At 58.8% G+C, this 17,618-nt stretch overlaps 1 protein-coding gene and 1 pseudogene across 1 annotated transcript; one reads left to right on the forward strand and one right to left on the reverse strand.

Annotated features, from left to right (window-relative positions):
* The first annotated feature begins 512 nt into the window (after window positions 1-512).
* Window positions 513-13,218, forward strand: CDR2L (cerebellar degeneration related protein 2 like). Its single transcript, XM_037493058.2, has 5 exons — window positions 513-609; window positions 8,743-8,855; window positions 9,090-9,238; window positions 9,751-9,915; window positions 10,752-13,218. Exons 1-5 carry the CDS (start codon window positions 534-536, stop codon window positions 11,641-11,643), a joined length of 1,395 nt encoding a protein of 464 aa, XP_037348955.1. The 5' UTR covers window positions 513-533; the 3' UTR covers window positions 11,644-13,218.
* Window positions 13,219-16,103: 2,885 nt separating this feature from the next.
* On the reverse strand, window positions 16,104-16,285 carry LOC119233236 (U4 spliceosomal RNA; annotated as a pseudogene).
* Between the last annotated feature and the right edge of the window lie 1,333 nt (window positions 16,286-17,618).

Raw genomic sequence — 17,618 nt, forward strand, 5'->3', positions numbered from 1 at the left:
GTGGAGAGAAGGGGGGGTGGGTCCACAACAGCCTGTCGGGGACACCAGAGGCCCCGCCCCCGGCCCGCCCCGGCCCCGCCCCGGCCCCAGTCCCGCCCCCAGCCCCGGCCACGCCCCCTGTTTTGCATACGCCTCCTGAGTGGCCGGCGGCGGCCGGCCCCGCCCCCGGAGCGGGTCGCCGGGAAGCGCGGGGCGGGCGGGCGGAGACGCGGCGGCGGCGCGGGGGGTCGCGCGGCGGGCGGGGCAGCGCGGGCCGGAGCCGGGCAGGGGCGCCCCGAGACCCGCAGACCGGCCGGCGGGCCCGAGCCGCCTCGCCGCGGTGCCGCCGGTCCCCGCCCTCGGCCTTTGTGCCGCCGCCGCCCGGCGCGCCCGGCCCCGCAGGACCCGGGGCGGCCCGCGCGGGGGGAATCGATGGCGAGGGGGCGCGGGGGCGCTGCAGCCCGAGGCCGCGACGCGGGAGCCCCGGCCCGCCCCCGCCCCCGCCGCCGCGCCCCGCGGCCCGCGCCCCGGCCCTGAGCCGCCCGCCGCGCGCCATGCGGAGAGCCGCGGGCATGGAGGACCTCGCGGAGGACGAGGAGCCCTGGTACGACCCGCAGGACCTGGAGCAGGGTGAGCGCGGGGCGGGAAGGCGGGGGGGGGGCGCCCCGAGACCCTCGTCCGCCGCTCCATTGTTGGGCGACAACCCCCGGGAGGGGCCGGGCTGGACCCCGCGCCGTCCCCGGGGGGCGGGGGGGGCGATGCGCCCGAGGAGTGGGGACCCGCGGTCGCGGGCGCTGTCCGGGAGGCCCGGCCCGACCCCCGACACCTGCGGAAGTGGGGGAGCAGCCCCCCTCTCCCCGACAACCCGGCGTTCTTCGTCCAGCTCGCCCGCCCGGTTCTTGGAGGCGCCCGGTGTTGTGGGGCCTGCGCGCCGCAGGAAGTTTCTGGGGGCGGGACGCGCCCCCCCCTCTGCGCCCCGCTGGCCGGTGGCTGCGCGAGGGGGACGTTATCCCAGCCACACCCGGGGCGCCCGCCCCTGCCCGGATTCCTGACTCCCCGACTTTCAAGTCTCCCAGAAAGTTTCCCAACTCCTCTCTCCTCTCCCCGGGGAGGGATGGCGCGCGGGGCGCGCGGGGGGACTCAGACTGGAGTCTCCTGGCGGCCCTCATGAGGGGGGGTCCCGGGCCCTGCCCCTCCCTGCCCCTCCCGGATGGCGGGGGACTTGGAGGAGATTCTGAGACGCAGCGGAGCCTGAATGAAGAAGGAATCAACCCCCACCGCCCATCTGAGAGCAGAGGGGGTGGCTGGACGGGGTCAGAGCGGGCGGTGAGGTGGCCGAAGTGACATCACTCTGAGCAGGGTGGGGCTGTTTGGAGAGGAAGGAGCAGGCCTGAGAGGGTCAGGCCCGGGCCTGGGGGAGTGGAGTCTCTTGCCCCCGAAAGCCGAAAGCCGCTCCATCTTGGATGGGCAGAGCTGCAGGGGCGAGGAAACAGGGGCAGGGAGAGGGAACCGGTCACCCAGCGAGTGTGCCAGCAGCCACCGCTCCCAGAGTCCATCCTCAGGGCCCCCGAGGCCTGGCTTTGCCCTCAAGGGAGGCACCTACCAGATCCTGGAGCCTGTTTCTTGACCCTGACCCCCCTCCCGGTGCAGCTGGCAGATGAGGTTCTGTCCTTGTGCTCAGGACTGTGGGTTAATCAGAGCCTGGGGTGGGGGGTGCTGCTGTACTCCATGCGCTGGAGTCTCCTGAGCCTCCTGGCCTGGAGTGAGATGCCCAAAACTGGCTGCAACAACCCCCAAACTTTGCATTCCACAAACACGCGGGGTCCACTGAAGTGTCAGAGCTGGGAATCAGCCCTGGCCCCCTGACAGCACCCCCCGCACCCAGATGGACGTGAGTCTATAGCTGAGTGTGCATAGTGGGATGCAGTGATAGGGCTTCAAGGAGGAGGCAGGCCTAGAAGGAACGACTGGAGGCTGAGTTCCTGAGAAGATGGCCTCCGGAGAGGCAGATGCTGACATTGTTGCTGTCTCATTTCATTCCCGCACCCCTAACATGTCTCTGGCACCATGCCCGCCCCAGATGTGGGAGGATGGCGCTGGAGTGGGGGTGGGAGATGCACTGCTTCCTGGGATGAGAGAGGAGGTGTGGAGATTCCAGCTGGGCTGGGGGTTCCGGCTCTGGGGTTAGGGTGGGGGGTGGGCTCAGCACCCTGCTTCTCTGGCCCTTACTGACTTGTAGCTGTCGGCTGCACTGCAAAACCCAGCAGGGCCAGAGCTCAGAAACAAGGAGGAAAACCAGGAATGAGACCATCTCAGGAGAAACCAGAGCTTTCACCAAAATCCAAACACTCAGCGCTGTGCTGAGCCTGGGACACCATCTCTTGTCCCCAGGGAACTCTACCTTCCAGCAGGGAAGGCAGAAATGGGGTCCAACTAGCAACCATGACAGAGCCACAGGGAGTTTGCAGCAGCCCTCACCAGCCGCAGTGAGCAGAGACTCGGGAAGGTTGATGCAGACCCTGTCTGAGCTGGAGGAAGAATAGGGGCTCTGGGGCAGGCGTCTAGTGAAGGGGGCGCTGGTGCCGAGGTGGGGAGCAGTGGGAATGACTGCTAGGGCTGGAGAGTGGGAGTTACCGAGAGTGCTGGGTGCAGCTTCTGTGGCACCATCCCCTCTGTCTGACATGGAGGGCTGGGTGGGGTGAGCCTGGGCCAAGGACCAGCCACACTGGGGGTGAGGTGCCTGTCGCGTCCTCCTTCCCACACCTGATCCCCACGCCCTCCTGCCCAGCTGCTCCCTGGTTGCCTCCGAGTGGTCCAGAAAGTGACTTAGCTCAGCCAGCCTGGTCCCCGCTGTGCCTCTTTCCCATGCCCTGAGCTCGCTCCACTTGGCCATCAAGCTCCTGCGTGACTTTGATGCTGTTCTGTCCCCATGGACGGAAGCGACAGGGACGAGCCAGGGCCTCGAGTCTCACTGTTCCCTCTGCCTGTGGCCAGAAGCGCTTGTAAAAATAGAAAAAGCCATTAATTATTAAGCACCGCGCTCTGCTCCTCCCTCCCCACCCTGGACCAGGGTCCCTCTTCCCAGACTGAGAGATGACTGCTGAGTCAGATCTGAAATCCTGGACGCCTGACCTTGAGTCTCCGCCTCAGGGGGAGAGCTCTGACGCGCTGAGTGGAGAGAGGCGACAGAATCCCAATTCTGAGAACCCAGAGTTCCTCACATTTGTGTCTTGGAGGCAGTGTCTCCCCGCAGGCCTGCCAGGTGCTGACTTCCCTCTTCCCGCCCCCTTTATCTTTGTCTCTTCTTCGCTGCGCCTGCGCCCTATCACTTTCTCTCTCTGAGGCCTCTGGGGCATCGCGCGGGGCCAGCTTCTCAACAGGCACTCAGAGGACAGAACTGCTGAAGGCCACTGCAGGAGACCCCAGAAAACTCCAGGGCCTGGAATGTGCCAGTTCAATCAGTGCCCACGCTGGCGTGGGCGACCATTCACTTGGTTGTGATAAGCTTTTTATTGCTCCGACTTCCCCTTCTGCTGTGGCCAGTTCCCCCATTCTCCCACTCCCAGGCCTCCCCGCCCCTGTGTCCACGGGGCAGCTGCACCTTCCTGGAAGACTGAAGGACACCGCCCGGCTGGTGTCCTCTCCCCAGCCCTGGTTTCACCCAGTCCCCTGCTCTGCAGCTTCTAAACTTCATTCGTGATCCCTCCTGGCAACTCGGGCCAGCTTAGCTTTCTGATCCAGCTTCCCTGCCATGGCCTCCCGGAGTCTCCCCACCCCAAAGAGCTTCCACTGTTTCCCTTCCCGTTTCTGAGCCACTGGGCAGCCCAGGCCACTCTCGCGGCCTGTGTACAGGGCCAGCTTCAGTGTTCCTGGTTTACAGCGTGACCTGCAGCTGCCCAGTCCCCCGCAGCAGGAATGCACACCCCCAGGCGCTCGTTGGGGAGGAAGAACAGAGTGCAGTTGTCCCTGACTTCTCCTTCCTCCGCCTCTGACCTTGGCTCTGTAGGTTAAGCTTCGAGGCACCACGCAGGCCACCCATGGGGCCTACCCCCCATGCCAACACAGGAGGCAGCGTTAGTAGCACTGGCCTCTTCCTCGACCAGCTGACTGTCCCGGGGAGTGTGTTTTTTTCTTAGACCTGAATCCTTTGAGAGTGTCCGGGGACACCCGCCATCCCATCATGAAGTGTGGGCAGACGATGTCACTCCCTCGTCAGGAGCTGGGGTGGCCAAATGTCTGCCACGCACACAGCATCACGTGGGGCTGCAGTGCAGACGTCGCACTTTATCGACAGACAGCTCCAGACTTTTGCACAACTTCTGGCTAATAAACTCATCTGCGAGTGTCTCCATCCCCCTCCCCCCACCACGGGTTTGTATTAGGTGACTGACTAGTTTTTCTTGGCATCCTCAGCAGAAAATTAATTGCTCAGGGTTACAAGTTCTTGTGTGTCATGTGTATGATTTAATGGGTTTTTTAATAGCTGCGGTAGGTATTTGGAAAACTGCTTTTGTTTCTGCAGGCTGTTAGATAGCCTTGCTCTAGAATAGTTTGGCGCTGCTTCTCAGCCAGGAACTCCTCGGGGTGACATCTGGTCACAGCCCCCTTCTTCCCCTGACATAAGCCCAGCCTGAAGGCTCCACTCTGGTCATTTCAACACCTCACTTCTGGGTATAGGAGCAGATTCCAGGTGCTTGCCTGACCAGCGACTTGGCTTTTTGTCCAGGCCAGGTGGTTGACCAGGCTCCTCTGGTCCACCCTATGTCCAGCTTGGCTGAAAGAAGCCTGGGCCTCTGCTCTCCAGTGCCCCTCCCCCCCAGTCAGAGCTCTTCAAAAGGAAACTCCCCACTCCAGGCCTACCATGTCATCAGCTGGAACCACTCTATAATGCTCTGCGGGAGAGAGTGCAGAGGTTGCCCATCCCCTGGGAACCTGGAACTATCCCTGTCTGAAAAGAGACAAAGGGCTGAATTCCTGGTCTGCATCACACTGCCCTCCACCCCTCTCTGGCAGAGCTGCCTCCGATTGCTTTGATCTGGATTTAAACAATGTTGGGGGGCTGTTTTAAGAAACCAAGGTGGGAGAACCCCCCAAGCTTTCCTGGACAGCCTTTTGGCAGAGTGAATCAAATAGGCCTGGACTGCCCTGGTGGCGCAAGGGATTAAGACGCAACCTATGAAGCTATCTGCAGCCACTGCAGCACAAGTTCGATCCCCAGCGCTGGCTGGCCAGGGAGCTACCCACATGGCGCAGCAGACCTCTCCTCTCTCGCCTGCTGCTCCCCTCAGCAGTGTATTTCAGTAGATCCACCTGTTCTGTTCCCCACTCTGTCTCTGGTGAATCCTCTCACCCTGCACACCTCTGGCCTGTACCCCAGTTCATGTATGCATAAATAAATAAATCTTTTAAAAAAAAAAATAGACCTGCCTTTGCCCAATCATCATTTCTTTGAAAGTATCCTCAGGACACAGGCAGTGCTTTGCATGAAGGTGTTTGTATCATGAACTTAGAGTTTTGTTTTTAATAGAGAGGAAATGGAAAACACCCTAAAAAGTCCAACAATAAGGTATAAAGTCAGGTACCACCTGATGAAGGGAATACCGATTTCCAGCTGTGCACTCACACCTGGCGGGTTTCCCACCCCCGGGGCCATGGGGAGCCCCACACCAAGTGGGCCAAGCGCAGGGGAGAGGGCGCTGTCCAGGGGCTCAGTCAAAAGGAGTCACGGGCGCTGCCGCGGGCGCAACAGCCGCCCCTCTCAGCAGTGGAAAACTGGAGCAGGTCATAGGTGGCCCAGCGCCGCCCATAAAAATAGCTTCCCAGGGCCTGCGACTGTATTTAGGGACCTGTGTGCCACAGAATGCTCATCTAGCAACGACCCTGTGGCTGCTGACACAGAAAGCCGGCCCTGCGGGTCACTGCACGGGAGGAGCGGGTGTGGGAAACACGGTCGCCTCGAGCATCTCTAGGTGCTTGATGCCCAGAGAGCTGTCGGGAAGGGGGTTACCTGCACCCTGCCTCACCTTTCTCTAGGTGAGGTGTTGTCTTCTGCTTCCTCTCTCCCCGCCCCTCCCATGCCTCCCCCTCTCCCTCTCCCCCCAGTGTAGTTTTTTTTTTTTTTTTTTTTTAAATCTTTTTTTTTTTTTTTTTTTTTTTAATAGAGGCATGTTTGTTCATTTATTTATTTGTTTGTTTGGTCTTTGTTTATACATGCACTGGGTACAGTCAGAAGTGCGGGAGGGTGAGAGAATTCACCAGAGCCAGAGCGGGGAGCAGAGCAGGCAGAAGGACCGAAGTACACTGCTGAGGGGAGCAGCGGGCGGCAGGAGAGGTCTGCACGCCATGTGGGACCCCCCTCCGGTGGCCGGGGAGCAGCCGGGGATCGAACCGGCGCCGCAGAGGCTGCCGGCAGCTTCGCAACCCAGCGCTCAACCGCTGCGCCACCGGGGAGGCCCCCCCAGTGTAGTTTTAATACTACACGTTGGGTCCCGTCCGTTCATTTATGGCTACAGAGCTATAGACAGGCGCGCGCACCTGAGATGCTTTCAAGTAAGTTTTTATCACTTCTTTTTTTTTAAAGATTTATTTAAGTATGCAAGAGCTGGGGTGCACACCAGAGGCGTGGGAGGGTGAGAGGATTCTCCAGAGACGGAGTGGGGAGCAGAACAGACAGACTGGCTGAAATACACTGCTGAGGGGAGTAGTGGGCGAGTCAGGAGAGGTCTGCTGCGCCATGTGAGTAGCTTCCTAGCTGGGGATCGAACTCATGCTGCAGTGGCTGCGGGTAGCTTCATAGTGCTGCGACTTAACCCCTCGAGTCACCAGGGAGGCCCTGTCACCGTTTTTTAATCTTTCTGTACTGCCTGAGTTTTCACATCAAGTGCTCCTTCACACACACCTTAAAGCTGTTTTAAAAAGAAGCCAAACTTGTGAATTCAGCCCAAGCAGACAAGGCGCCCTGTCTGAGGACCCATCTAGGGCACTGCTCCCTTCCGCTGGCCTTGGAGTCTGCATTCAGCACTACATCTACACGTGCGTCCATTTGTGCATGTGGGTGTATAGGCGGAATTTTATTTTTTTAAAGATTTATTATTTATACATACAAGAGCTGGGGTACAGACCAGAAATGCAGGGGGTGAGGATTCACCAGAGACAGAGTGGGGAGCAGAACAGACAGACTGACTGAAATACACTGCTGAGGGGAGCAGCGGGCGAGTCAAGAGAGGTCTGCTGCACCATGTGGGTAGCTCCCTGGCCGGCCAGGGATCAAACTCATGCTGCAGAGACTGCAGACAGCTTCATATGTTGCGTCCTAACACCTTGTGCCACCAGGGAGGTCCAACCCACCAACCATTTAAAAAAAAAACACAAAAACAGCTTTATTGAGATATTATTTGCACCCTGTATCATTCATTCCTTTAAAGTGCCCTGCCGCTCAGTGGTCATTTGCATATTCACAGGCTCGCAGCCACCACCATGGCCACTTGAGGGCATTCCTATCACTGCCGAACGCTTAGAAACCCAGGGAATGACAGATTATAAACAGTTCACACTTATGTTATTTTATTTTTTTTTATGTACAAATATGTTATTCCCTGGGTTTCTAAGAAGGATCAGGCATGTGTTGATATATGGGGGAATAGCCACCCCAAATGTCTCGGTACCCTCACACGACTCCACCCATACTAGAGAGAATTCTTAGGGATTCCTGTACTGGCCAGTTCCTTCTGGCCCCGCCCCCTCCTTGCCACACAGCCCCCCTCAAGCAGGCCAGATCCCCTCCATGCCTCTCTGATAGCTGCTCCTTACCTTTGGCTGCGCTGGGCGGGAGGAGGTTCCTGTCCCAGAGGATACAAGAACCAGAGTTGCTGGGGGTAGAGGGTGGTTTTGCTGCCTAAGGAAAGAAGACATGGCACTAGGACCAAGCAGTACCCTGCCGGCCAGGCCAAAGGAGTCCTGAATTCTCCCGGCACAGCCGTACCCCAGCCCGTGACCCACAGGTCATTCTTCCCTCCTGCTCTCCCGTCCACCATCCACAGGACAAGAGCTTGGGCTGAAGAGCTCCAAGGCCCCACCGCATTCTCACAGTCCACCGGCTTTCTGTCGCGCTGCCTCTCAGTGAACCCCAAGTCACCCTTCCAAGTACCCCCCCAAGGCTGCCGCTGCCTGCACCTCCCACCGTGCCCAGCAGGAGTTCACTCTGCCTTATCTGTCATCCCAAGTGGACGCTCCTATCACACTCTTTCAAAAAGATTCCTTCACACCTACTCTGTGCCGGGGACCAGCCTAGGAACGGGGATATCAGTGAATGAAACAGGCAGAAATCCCTGTCCTGCGAGCTTACAGCTAGCTGGGGGGAGATGAGCAACATAAATGAGCAAGTCGGCTGGTAAGGTGGATGGTGATGAGTGCTAAGGGGGAAAATTAAGTGGGGGAGGGTAAGGTTTTGAATCAAGTGCTTGGGGAAAGGCCTCCTCGACAAGGTGGCCATTGAGCACAGACTTAAAAGAGGAGAGAGATGAGCGGGGAGTGTCTGGGGAAAGGCCTTCCAGGCCTTCCAGGCAGTGCAAAGGCCCAGCTCCCAATGGGAGAGCGGCCCCTGTGTCCTGGTTGCCTTGGGGTCCCCGCTCCCAGCCCAGAATGAATGTTCAGAACAAGTGCCCAGCAGCTCGTTGGTCCTTCGTGTATTCACAGGGCACTGATGGGGGTCCTCTGGCCTCCTCATGCTGCTCACGTTTCTTCCACCTCTGCCCCTGCCCACAGACTTGCACTTGGCCGCAGAGCTGGGGAAGACACTGCTGGAGAGGAACAAGGAGCTGGAGGAGTCCCTGCAGCAGATGTACTCCACCAACGAGGAGCAAGTGCAGGAGATCGAGGTGAGGGGCCACACAGACCTTCCCAGCACCTCCCCCACACACACACACACACCAGTCAAGGGCCCCTTGTGCAGTTCACAACCTGCACAACTGTCCCAGGCAGTACCAGTGTCTTATACCCCACCCACCACACCACCGAAGTGGCAAGAAGGCCTGGGCGGGGGGAGGGAGGTAAACATTAGCCCAAGTCTTGTTCTGGAAGTTACTCACCCCACCCTACTCCGGGCTCCTCAGTACCTGACCAAGCAGCTGGACACTCTGCGGTGTGTGAACGAGCAGCACGCCAAAGTGTATGAGCAGCTGGACCTGACGGCCCGAGACCTGGAGCTGACCAACCAGAAGCTGGTGCTGGAGAGCAAGGCTGCCCAGCAGAAGATCCACGGGTGAGGACCAGGCAGAGGCTGGGGAGGCCGGGGCTGGGTGTGCGCGCTCGCAGGCGGCAGGCCCATTGGGTGTGACTCAGGCTTCCGGCGAGAGCCCAGGCGAGAGCCTGGGAGGACAGTGGTTTGCCCTTGTCGGTTTTGCAAGGTTTAACATACAGGCCACGATCCCTCAAGCTTCGGCCACGCGCCAGCTGTTTCCGGCATTAGGGATACAGTGACGGGAATACAAAGACAGGGCCCCGGGCTCGGAGCGCACAGCCTGGGAGGGAAGGCGGGCGTGTAAATATTTTATTGCCGTGCAGGGTGATAAGTGACAGAGGATGTACGAGGAACCAAGCTGGCATGGGAGGAAGTGTCCGCTGGGCCTGGGAGGTGCAGGAGAAGGGTGTGTCCGGGCACCGCCTGAAGATCACCCACCTTCCCTAACCCTCCGTCTCTCCGGGGCTGCCGCGAGGAGGGCTGGCCCTGTCCCCTGAAGTCCCTCCCGTGCGTGTCCCCCACTCTAACCTCAGGCTATCAGAGACCATTGAGCGCCTCCAGGCCCAGGTGGAGGAGCTGCAGGCTCAGGTGGAGCAGCTGCGGGGCCTGGAGCAGCTGCGGGTGCGCCGGGAGAAGCGGGAGCGCAGGCGCACCATCCACACCTTCCCCTGCCTCAAGGAGCTGTGCACCAGCCCCAGGTAGGCGAGGCCCGGGGGTGGGGGTCGGGGGAGCAGCCGGGACCCTGGGCGCAGTTTCAAGTTCCCGCCACGGCCAGCCCCGGGAGGAAGGGTAGGGTAGGGTGGGCACTGAGGCTCAGTGCGCTGTCCCGCTGTCCCGGCCCGGGGAGACGGCCGCTGCCAACAACAGTCAGCCAGCCGGGGCTTACAAGGTGCTGGCCCCGTGCCCACCGCTCTGCTTAGTGATTTGGTTGCCTGCACTTCATCCCCACTACTCAGGTGAGAAGCCAAAACTCAGAGGTTCTGTGTCTCACCCCGGTCTCCTGTTTAGTGAGCCAGAATTTGAACCCAGGAGGGTTAACCTTTCGGTTCGCATTGTATCTTGGTGCTGGGCAGACTCCATGTCGCGTCCGTGCTGTGTATGTAGTAGGAGTCTCGGGAAGGCCTGGCAGGAGACAGGCAGCGCCTTGCACAGAGAAAGGGAGGGGTGCTTCGTAGAGAGGTTTGGGCGAGGGGACACTGCAGCACCCCGGGGCTGCAAAGGGAAAGGGGCTGTGACCGAGCCTAAAGGAGTCAGGAGGAGGTCTGGCGCTTGAGGAAGACACTCCCAAGACCTCCTTCTGCTCCTGCCTGTGATCTCCTGGTTCAAGGGCCCTCCCCTTGCCTGGGGAGAGAGCCGGGAAGCCTGGCTGGAGCAACCCATTGAGGTCAGCCTCCCAGGGCGGAGCCCAGGGAGAGGGCCAGAGAGTGGACTAGAGGGATGAACAGGATTTCCGGCCCTAGAGACAGATGAAATGTCAGGGCTGGGTGTGGGGGCCTTGGCAGTGACCACCACCCCTGTCCCCGCTCCCTGCCAGGTGTGAGGATGCCTTCCGCTTGCATAGCTCCTCCCTGGAGCTGGGCCCGCAGCCCCTGGAGCAGGAGAACGAGCGGCTGCAGACGCTGGTGGGTGTGCTGCGTTCCCAGGTGAGCCAGGAGCGCCAGCGCAAGGAGCGGGCGGAGCACGAGTACACAGTGGTGCTGCAGGAGTGCTCGGAGCTGGAGCGGCAGCTCTGCCAGATGGAGGGCTGCCGCCTGCGCGTGCAGGAGCTGGAGGCCGAGCTGCTGGAGCTGCAGCAGATGAAGCAGGCGAAGACCTACCTGCTGGGCCGGGAGGACCACCTGGCCGAGGCCCTGCTGGCACCCCTCACCCAGGCCCCTGAGGCTGACGACCCCCAACCCGGCAGTGGGGATGACTCAGGCATCCAGGACTGTGTCTCTTCTCCAGCCACCTCCCCCAGCCACGCCGTGCGCAAGAGCTGCAGCGACACGGCACTCAATGCCATCGTGGCCAAGGACCCTGCCAGCCGGCACGCGGGTAACCTCACACTGCATGCCAACAGCGTGCGCCGGCGCGGCATGTCCATCCTGCGCGAGGTGGACGAGCAGTACCATGCGCTGCTGGAGAAGTACGAGGAGCTGCTGAGCAAGTGCCGGCAGCACGGGGCTGGGGTGAGGCACGCCGGCGTGCAGACCTCCAGGCCCATCTCCCGGGACAGCTCGTGGAAGGACCTGCTGGGGGGCGAGGAGGGCCAGGGGGAGGCCAAGGCAGGAGAGAAGACCCTGAGCCTGCATGTGGAGGCAGTGGACAAGCGGTTGGAGCAGAGCCAGCCTGAGTACAAGGCGCTCTTCAAGGAGATCTTCTCCAGGATCCAGAAGACCAAGGCGGACATCAATGCCACCAAAGTGAAGACACACAGTAGCAAGTGACCCTCTCCCGCCCCAGCCCTGGGGTCAGGCCTGGGTCTCTCAAGCCCAGGCCTCACAGCCTCTAAGTGAGGGGCCCTTTGGCAGCAATATATCCCCATGGCCACCACTCCCACCCAAGGAGCAGCAGCGTGTGGGGGCGCACCCTGTTCCCTGCTAACATGGAGGTGGTCAACAGGCCCCCACCCAGGAGCCTCCACCATCCCCAGTCAGCCCAGAGGCGCAGCTTCTAGTTTCAAAGCCAAACGCCCCCAACCCCAGCTCCTCCAGCCCTGGCTTCCTGCCCCTGGACCTTGCTCCCAACTTTGTGGCCAGGCCTCTGGAAGCCATCCTGGACCAGTTGGATTTTTTTGTTAAAGTTTAGGTTTAGGGGGTACCTTCCTGGAGCCCCACCCAGCTCTCCAGGCCACACTGTGAAGAGAGCTGGCATTTGAGAGATTTGCAATGCAAGGTCTCCCTGACCCCTTGCCACCACTGGAAACACTTGAAAGGGGACCCCAGAGTCAGCTGTTGCAGGTTCCAGGGTCCCCCGGACCACCCACTGCTTCTGCCCAACCTCAATGGGCTAGTCCCTTAGCACCAGCTGTCCGACCCCCAGTGTCCTGACCAGGTCAGAGACGGGCCCTGCCACTCAGAGCAGGGAGACTCAGCCAGGTCCTGGTGAGGACCAGCTTCTCCCCTGAACCCTCAGGCCAGAACTGTAGCCAATCAGAGGAGGGGAACAGGGAGCCCCTCCGCAGCCATACACAAGCCGTACACCCAGTTTTCCTCAGAACCAGCCTTCTCCAGTACCAGTTGTCCCTGGAAATGCCTTCTGGGCGTTAAGCCTTCTAGGGGTCTGGGTACTGGGGAGCCCCCATCTCTGCAAACCACTGAGTGGCTTCTGACTCACCCCACTTGACCTCTGCCTGCCCCATCTCAGGGACCATGACGTCTCATTCACTCCCAAGCCCCCTACAGGCCCACCCCCCGCCAGCCACACCCGCTGCCACCCCCAGCACCCTGGGCATGTGCCACCAGCCAGCAGTCCCAGGTCTCCCCTGCCCCCCTTCACTGGGGACTGCCCAAGATTCTCTCCCCACACTGAACAGTATTGAAATGCAATGGGATGAACACCAGGTCTCTCCCTGCCTGCTCTTAACCTCCCACCTCTGTGGGGGGACTTCTGAGGACCCAGCCGAGTCAGTGGTTTAAGGCTTCAATAAGACCGGCCACAGCAAGAGATGCCCAGGTCCCCAGTCTGCCCTGAGCAATTCTTCCGGGTTTCCAGTTTCTCCTGCTGCCCATCCTGAGACCCCAGAAATCACAGGAACCATCCAGTCCGGTGCGAGGCCCTGGCCTCAGTGCTAGGGCCCAGTGGGGAACCTTCATGCCTTATTCCTTCCTAATGGGTAAATGGGTTTTCTTAACAAGCATGCCGGACCTTCCTGGAGCCCCACCTAGCTCTCCAGGCCACACTGTGAAGAGAGCTGGCAGCCGGCCCCTTGTTCACACATCGTGAACCCTCCTGTACTTTGGAGCTGGGCAGCTGCCAGCCCTCCGTGTGTCTCTGTCATCTGGGGTGGAGGGGGTGGGGTGGGGGAGGGAAGGGCTTCTGCCTGTTTGCTCCCCAGTTCTGTAGCGCCAACCAACGTCACCTTTGAAGTATACATGAGAGAAATATATTTACAAATGCTTTATTCTCTTCTTTAATAAAAAATACATCACTATTCTAAAAGTTGAAATGGCCCTTGAGCCAAGGTCCTGTGTCTGTGTATCTCCCACCTCTCCCACGTCACCCCTACTCTGTCCTCTGAGGCCTGAGCCCTCAGCCCTGCCCCCCTCATTTCACTGCATCTGCAGCCAAACAGCTCTAAATAGTAGCTTGAAACTGTCCATATTTTCTGAGTGCCAACTGCCCCAGTCATGCAGGGGAAATGATGGTGAAGGAGACAGAAGGTCCCCGACTGCGCTGCAATTTATACCCTGGGGCAAGTGGTGCTGCATGAGGGAGCCCTGAGCCACAGGAATGAGAGGAGTTTTGTTTTGTTTTTTTTTCTAAGATTTATTTATACATACAAGAACTGGGGTACAGGCCAGAGATGTGGGGGGTGAGAGGATTCACCAGAGTGGGGAACAGAACATGCAGCAGCAGGTGAGTCAGGAGAGGTCTACCGCGCCATGTGGGGTAGCTCCCTGGCTGGGGATCGAACTCGTGCTGCAGAGTCCGCGGACAGCTTCATAGGTTGCGTCACCAGGGAGGCCCAATGAGCGGAGGTTTTGAAAATCTTATAGAAAAGCTTATGTCCAGGGCCTCTCTGGTGGCGCAGCAGTTGAGCGCTGGGCTGCAAAGCTGCCCACAGCCTCTGCAGTGCTGGTTCGATCCCCAGCCGCCGGCGAGGGTCCCACATGACGCGACAGACCTCTCCTGCCGCCCACTGCTCCCCTCAGCAGTGTATTTCGTCACTCTGCCTGCTCTGCTCCCCGCTCTGGCTCTGGTGAATCCTCTCACCCTCCCGCGCTTCTGACCGTACCCAGTGCTTGTATAAATAAATAAATAAATCCTAAGAAAATTAAAAAAAAAAAAAAAGAAAACCTTATGTCCAGCGGGACATGTCCAGTACATAGAAATATTCAGTATATCTTTGATATGAAGATTTCCTGAAAGAGCAACTAGAAAAACAACTCTCTGAATAAGCTTCTACAGGGAACCGTTACAGAAAAATATGGTTGAGAATCACAGTGAGGGTGGTGAGGGGCAGCCCTGGAAGGGGGACCTGAGGGAAGATCAAGGAGGGGAACCCAGAGAGCAGCAAGGGTGGGTGGAGGCTCTGGGGCTGAGGTGAGGGTGGAGGCCAGGCCCCCCAAGGGTACACCAGGCCCTGGAAGGCATGTTTTCACCACCTGGTCGTTTTTAAAATCTTTGTCAGGCTGCCCCGCGGAGGCTGAATTGTGAGAGGGAGAGAGCTGGAGGGAAGGAGGCTGAGGCCCAGGAGCTCTGAGGGATCCTCATACAGGTACGTCCTCAGGGAACTGCACACTGGGTGACCAGTCAGCCACTGACAAGACGTGAGGGCCAGGCACTGCTGTTCTTCAGACCTGCAAACCCTGAACATCTTTTCCATGTACCAGGAAATCCCGGCAACAGCCATACCCCCAGGCGACGCGAGAATACCCAGCTCTCCCCACGTTCAGTAAAGACTAACTCGTCAAGCTGGGTGGGCTTGCCTTCACCAAGACCACGGCTCTCGGCCCGCAAATGTCACTTATACGGTAGGGTTTCCTGATTTCTTCAACACCCAGTAATAGTGTGCTTTTCAGTCCTGTGTCAGCCCCCCACCTCTGTGCCGTCCCCCTGGACCTCAGGCACTGCTGTCCAAGCTCAGGCGGCAGAGGCCCACCCGGAAGGTCCCTGCAGGCTTGGGCCCAAGAAGCTCCTCAGGGGATAAGTCTTCAGCCCACACTGCCCCTCTGCCCATACCGTGCCCCCCCTGCCGGGCTACTCACTCTCCTGTGTTGAATTTCCCATCCCCTCAGCCCGCACCTGCCAGCAGCACAGGTGACCTCGGGAGTCAGAGAAGATTACATGTTCCCGAACCTCTGGGGGAAGGGTCAGTTTTTTCTCAGCCTTCTCCCCTCTCCCGGCCCTCCCCCGCAGCCCACAGGCCCTGCTTACATTCTTGGAAAAGCTCCCCAAGTCTTACCTTGGGGGGGGTCTGGGGCCCACCAACATCCCTCCTCCCCCACTCCTGAAGGAGCCACTTTTTCTGGACCCTGAGGCAGTGGCAAGCCCAGAGCTGGCAAACTAGTGGTTTTTATGCTTTTTACATCAACTGGACTGTGTGGGGGTTTTCTGTGTGCCCTGCACAAATGGCGGTTGGGTTTTTCCATCTGCTGTCACCCCTCTCCAGTGGATGGAGAGCATGGCGGGGGGACACCTGGCACAGTGGCCGGGAGGATCAGGATGCTCCCATGGCCCATGTCCAGCCACCTCTCTGCCCTCTGGCAGTACTTTTCCCACCTTCTGCCTTCCTGTCACCACGTGGTCCCTACTCGCCCCTCCCCATCCCCTGCTTCCCTCCTCCTTCCGGAGACTGACCCGCCCTTCCCCACCCCAAGGCCAAACACAAGAATCTCTGTGGTGAGGCATTTGGTCCAGCCGCCCACCACCCTAGAAAAAGCCTGCCTCCCCTGCCCGGGGAAACCATGAGCCGAAAGTCTGGGGTGGCTCATTTTCAGGGGCAGGAAGTGTCTCTAGGAAGAAGAAGGCAGCTTTGCCCACTCACATCAGGTTGTCTGTGCACCAGTCCAGCCCCTGGGGAAAGGAGAGACCAGCTGGACACATGCAGTCTGGATCTCCCCCAACCCCGGGGCTGCAGAGGAAAGAGATGTCATCAGCAGTCAAGTTCCTTCTAGGACCCCAGGTGCCCTTAGCATCCCCTGGAGGCAGCTCGCTTTATTGCCTGCTGCCTCTGTGCCAGGCAGTGCTAAGCGCTTTGCAGGTATTTAATACCCCCAGTACCATTATGAGGCAGCTATAAAATCTCTATTTTACTGATAGGGATAGACCAGCTTAGGGCTAAGCCAGTCGTTCAAAGTTTTCAATTAGCAATAATCGCGCCTCGGATAAACCTCATTGGCTACGATACTGCCACTGCGCAAAGCTGCCAGTCGTTCAAAGTCACATAGAAATATCTGAACCCTGACCGATTCACTATTGGATGCCACACATTCCCTCTCTCAACATGAGCTTGAGTTTTAAGAGCTGATCTGACCCCGGGCACATCAGAGAACAAAGGAAGGAAAGACCTATGGACCCCTACGTGGAAGTGGTACCCCAACCCCGGCCACTCAGAAGCAACGGTGTCTGCAAGCTCCTCGCTGCTAAGGTGCCTTTTCCCTCCCTCTTTCTCCTTTCCCCTGTGAATATTCCTTGCCTGAAGCACCATCTCAGCCCCTGGAGGACCAGGGAGGGAAGGAAAAGGCCATCCTGGGCCTTCAGGATGGAAACAGGTGGCATCTCTCAGGTCTGTTTCTCCCAGAAAGGTCTCTATTCTGAATGGTTCTCAGCAGCACCAGGTGAAGAGCGTGCCAGCTGCTCTTCCCTCAGCCCCAGGCACAGCCGTCTCATTCTCTTTATCCCCTCCTCCCAGAATCCAGGCCACCAGATGGTGTGAGCAGGCTGTGTTTATTTGGGGCCATGGGAACCTGCAGTTTCTTTTTCCTATCACTCTGGGTCAGGCCCAGAACTGGAGCCCAGGCCTGCAGCCGTGATGCCACGGAATGGTGCTGACTTTATTATTCATAACCCCAGAGCTAACGACCTGGGTGAGTGCCTGGCTCTGTTCCCCTGAGCAGCTTATTCAGTCACCATGGAGACGACTCTTCCCTCTGAGGTCTTAGCACTAACTCAGTCAAGGAGGGGCTCAGAAGACTTCCCCTGCCAGCCTAGGACCCAAAAGACATGTCCATTGCCATTCCTAATTTGGATTTAAGAAGCCAGTGACTGGGAAGTGATTTATTCCCTCCTAAACACTTTGCCGGCGTCAGTGAGACGAAGATGGTAAAGCCTTGATTTCATGATCTTCCGTTTCAAACAGTCAGCATCCCCAAGGGCATGCTTTTCTAGGTAATTATGCTTTTCCTAAAAATAGAACTCTTCATTAAGAAACAGCCACTAGCATTCCTAATAATCACTAACATTTATTGAGCTGCTTTCAAATACTGCTTGCTCCACCTCCAACCCTTCTCAGAGCTAGAACATCTCCATTTTGGAGCTCATGTCCTCACAGCCCTGTAAAAGGCCTCTGCTTAGCCTGTGGCTCTGTTAATCTCTACCTCCTCCCCCCTGGCGCCCCTTACCTCCCTTCTAGCTAGGAAATCACTCCTACCCCTGTTGCACAAAACTGTTTCCTCCACCCCCTGGAGCGGGGATGTCTGCTTTTGAGAACATTTCTGTGAGCTGCCTTCCTCTCCTTCCATCAGGTGTTTGTCCTGCA

Source organism: Talpa occidentalis, unplaced genomic scaffold, assembly GCF_014898055.3.
Source record: "Talpa occidentalis isolate TD23 unplaced genomic scaffold, MPIMG_talOcc4v2.1 talOcc4.7, whole genome shotgun sequence".
NCBI classification, from domain to species: domain Eukaryota; kingdom Metazoa; phylum Chordata; class Mammalia; order Eulipotyphla; family Talpidae; genus Talpa; species Talpa occidentalis.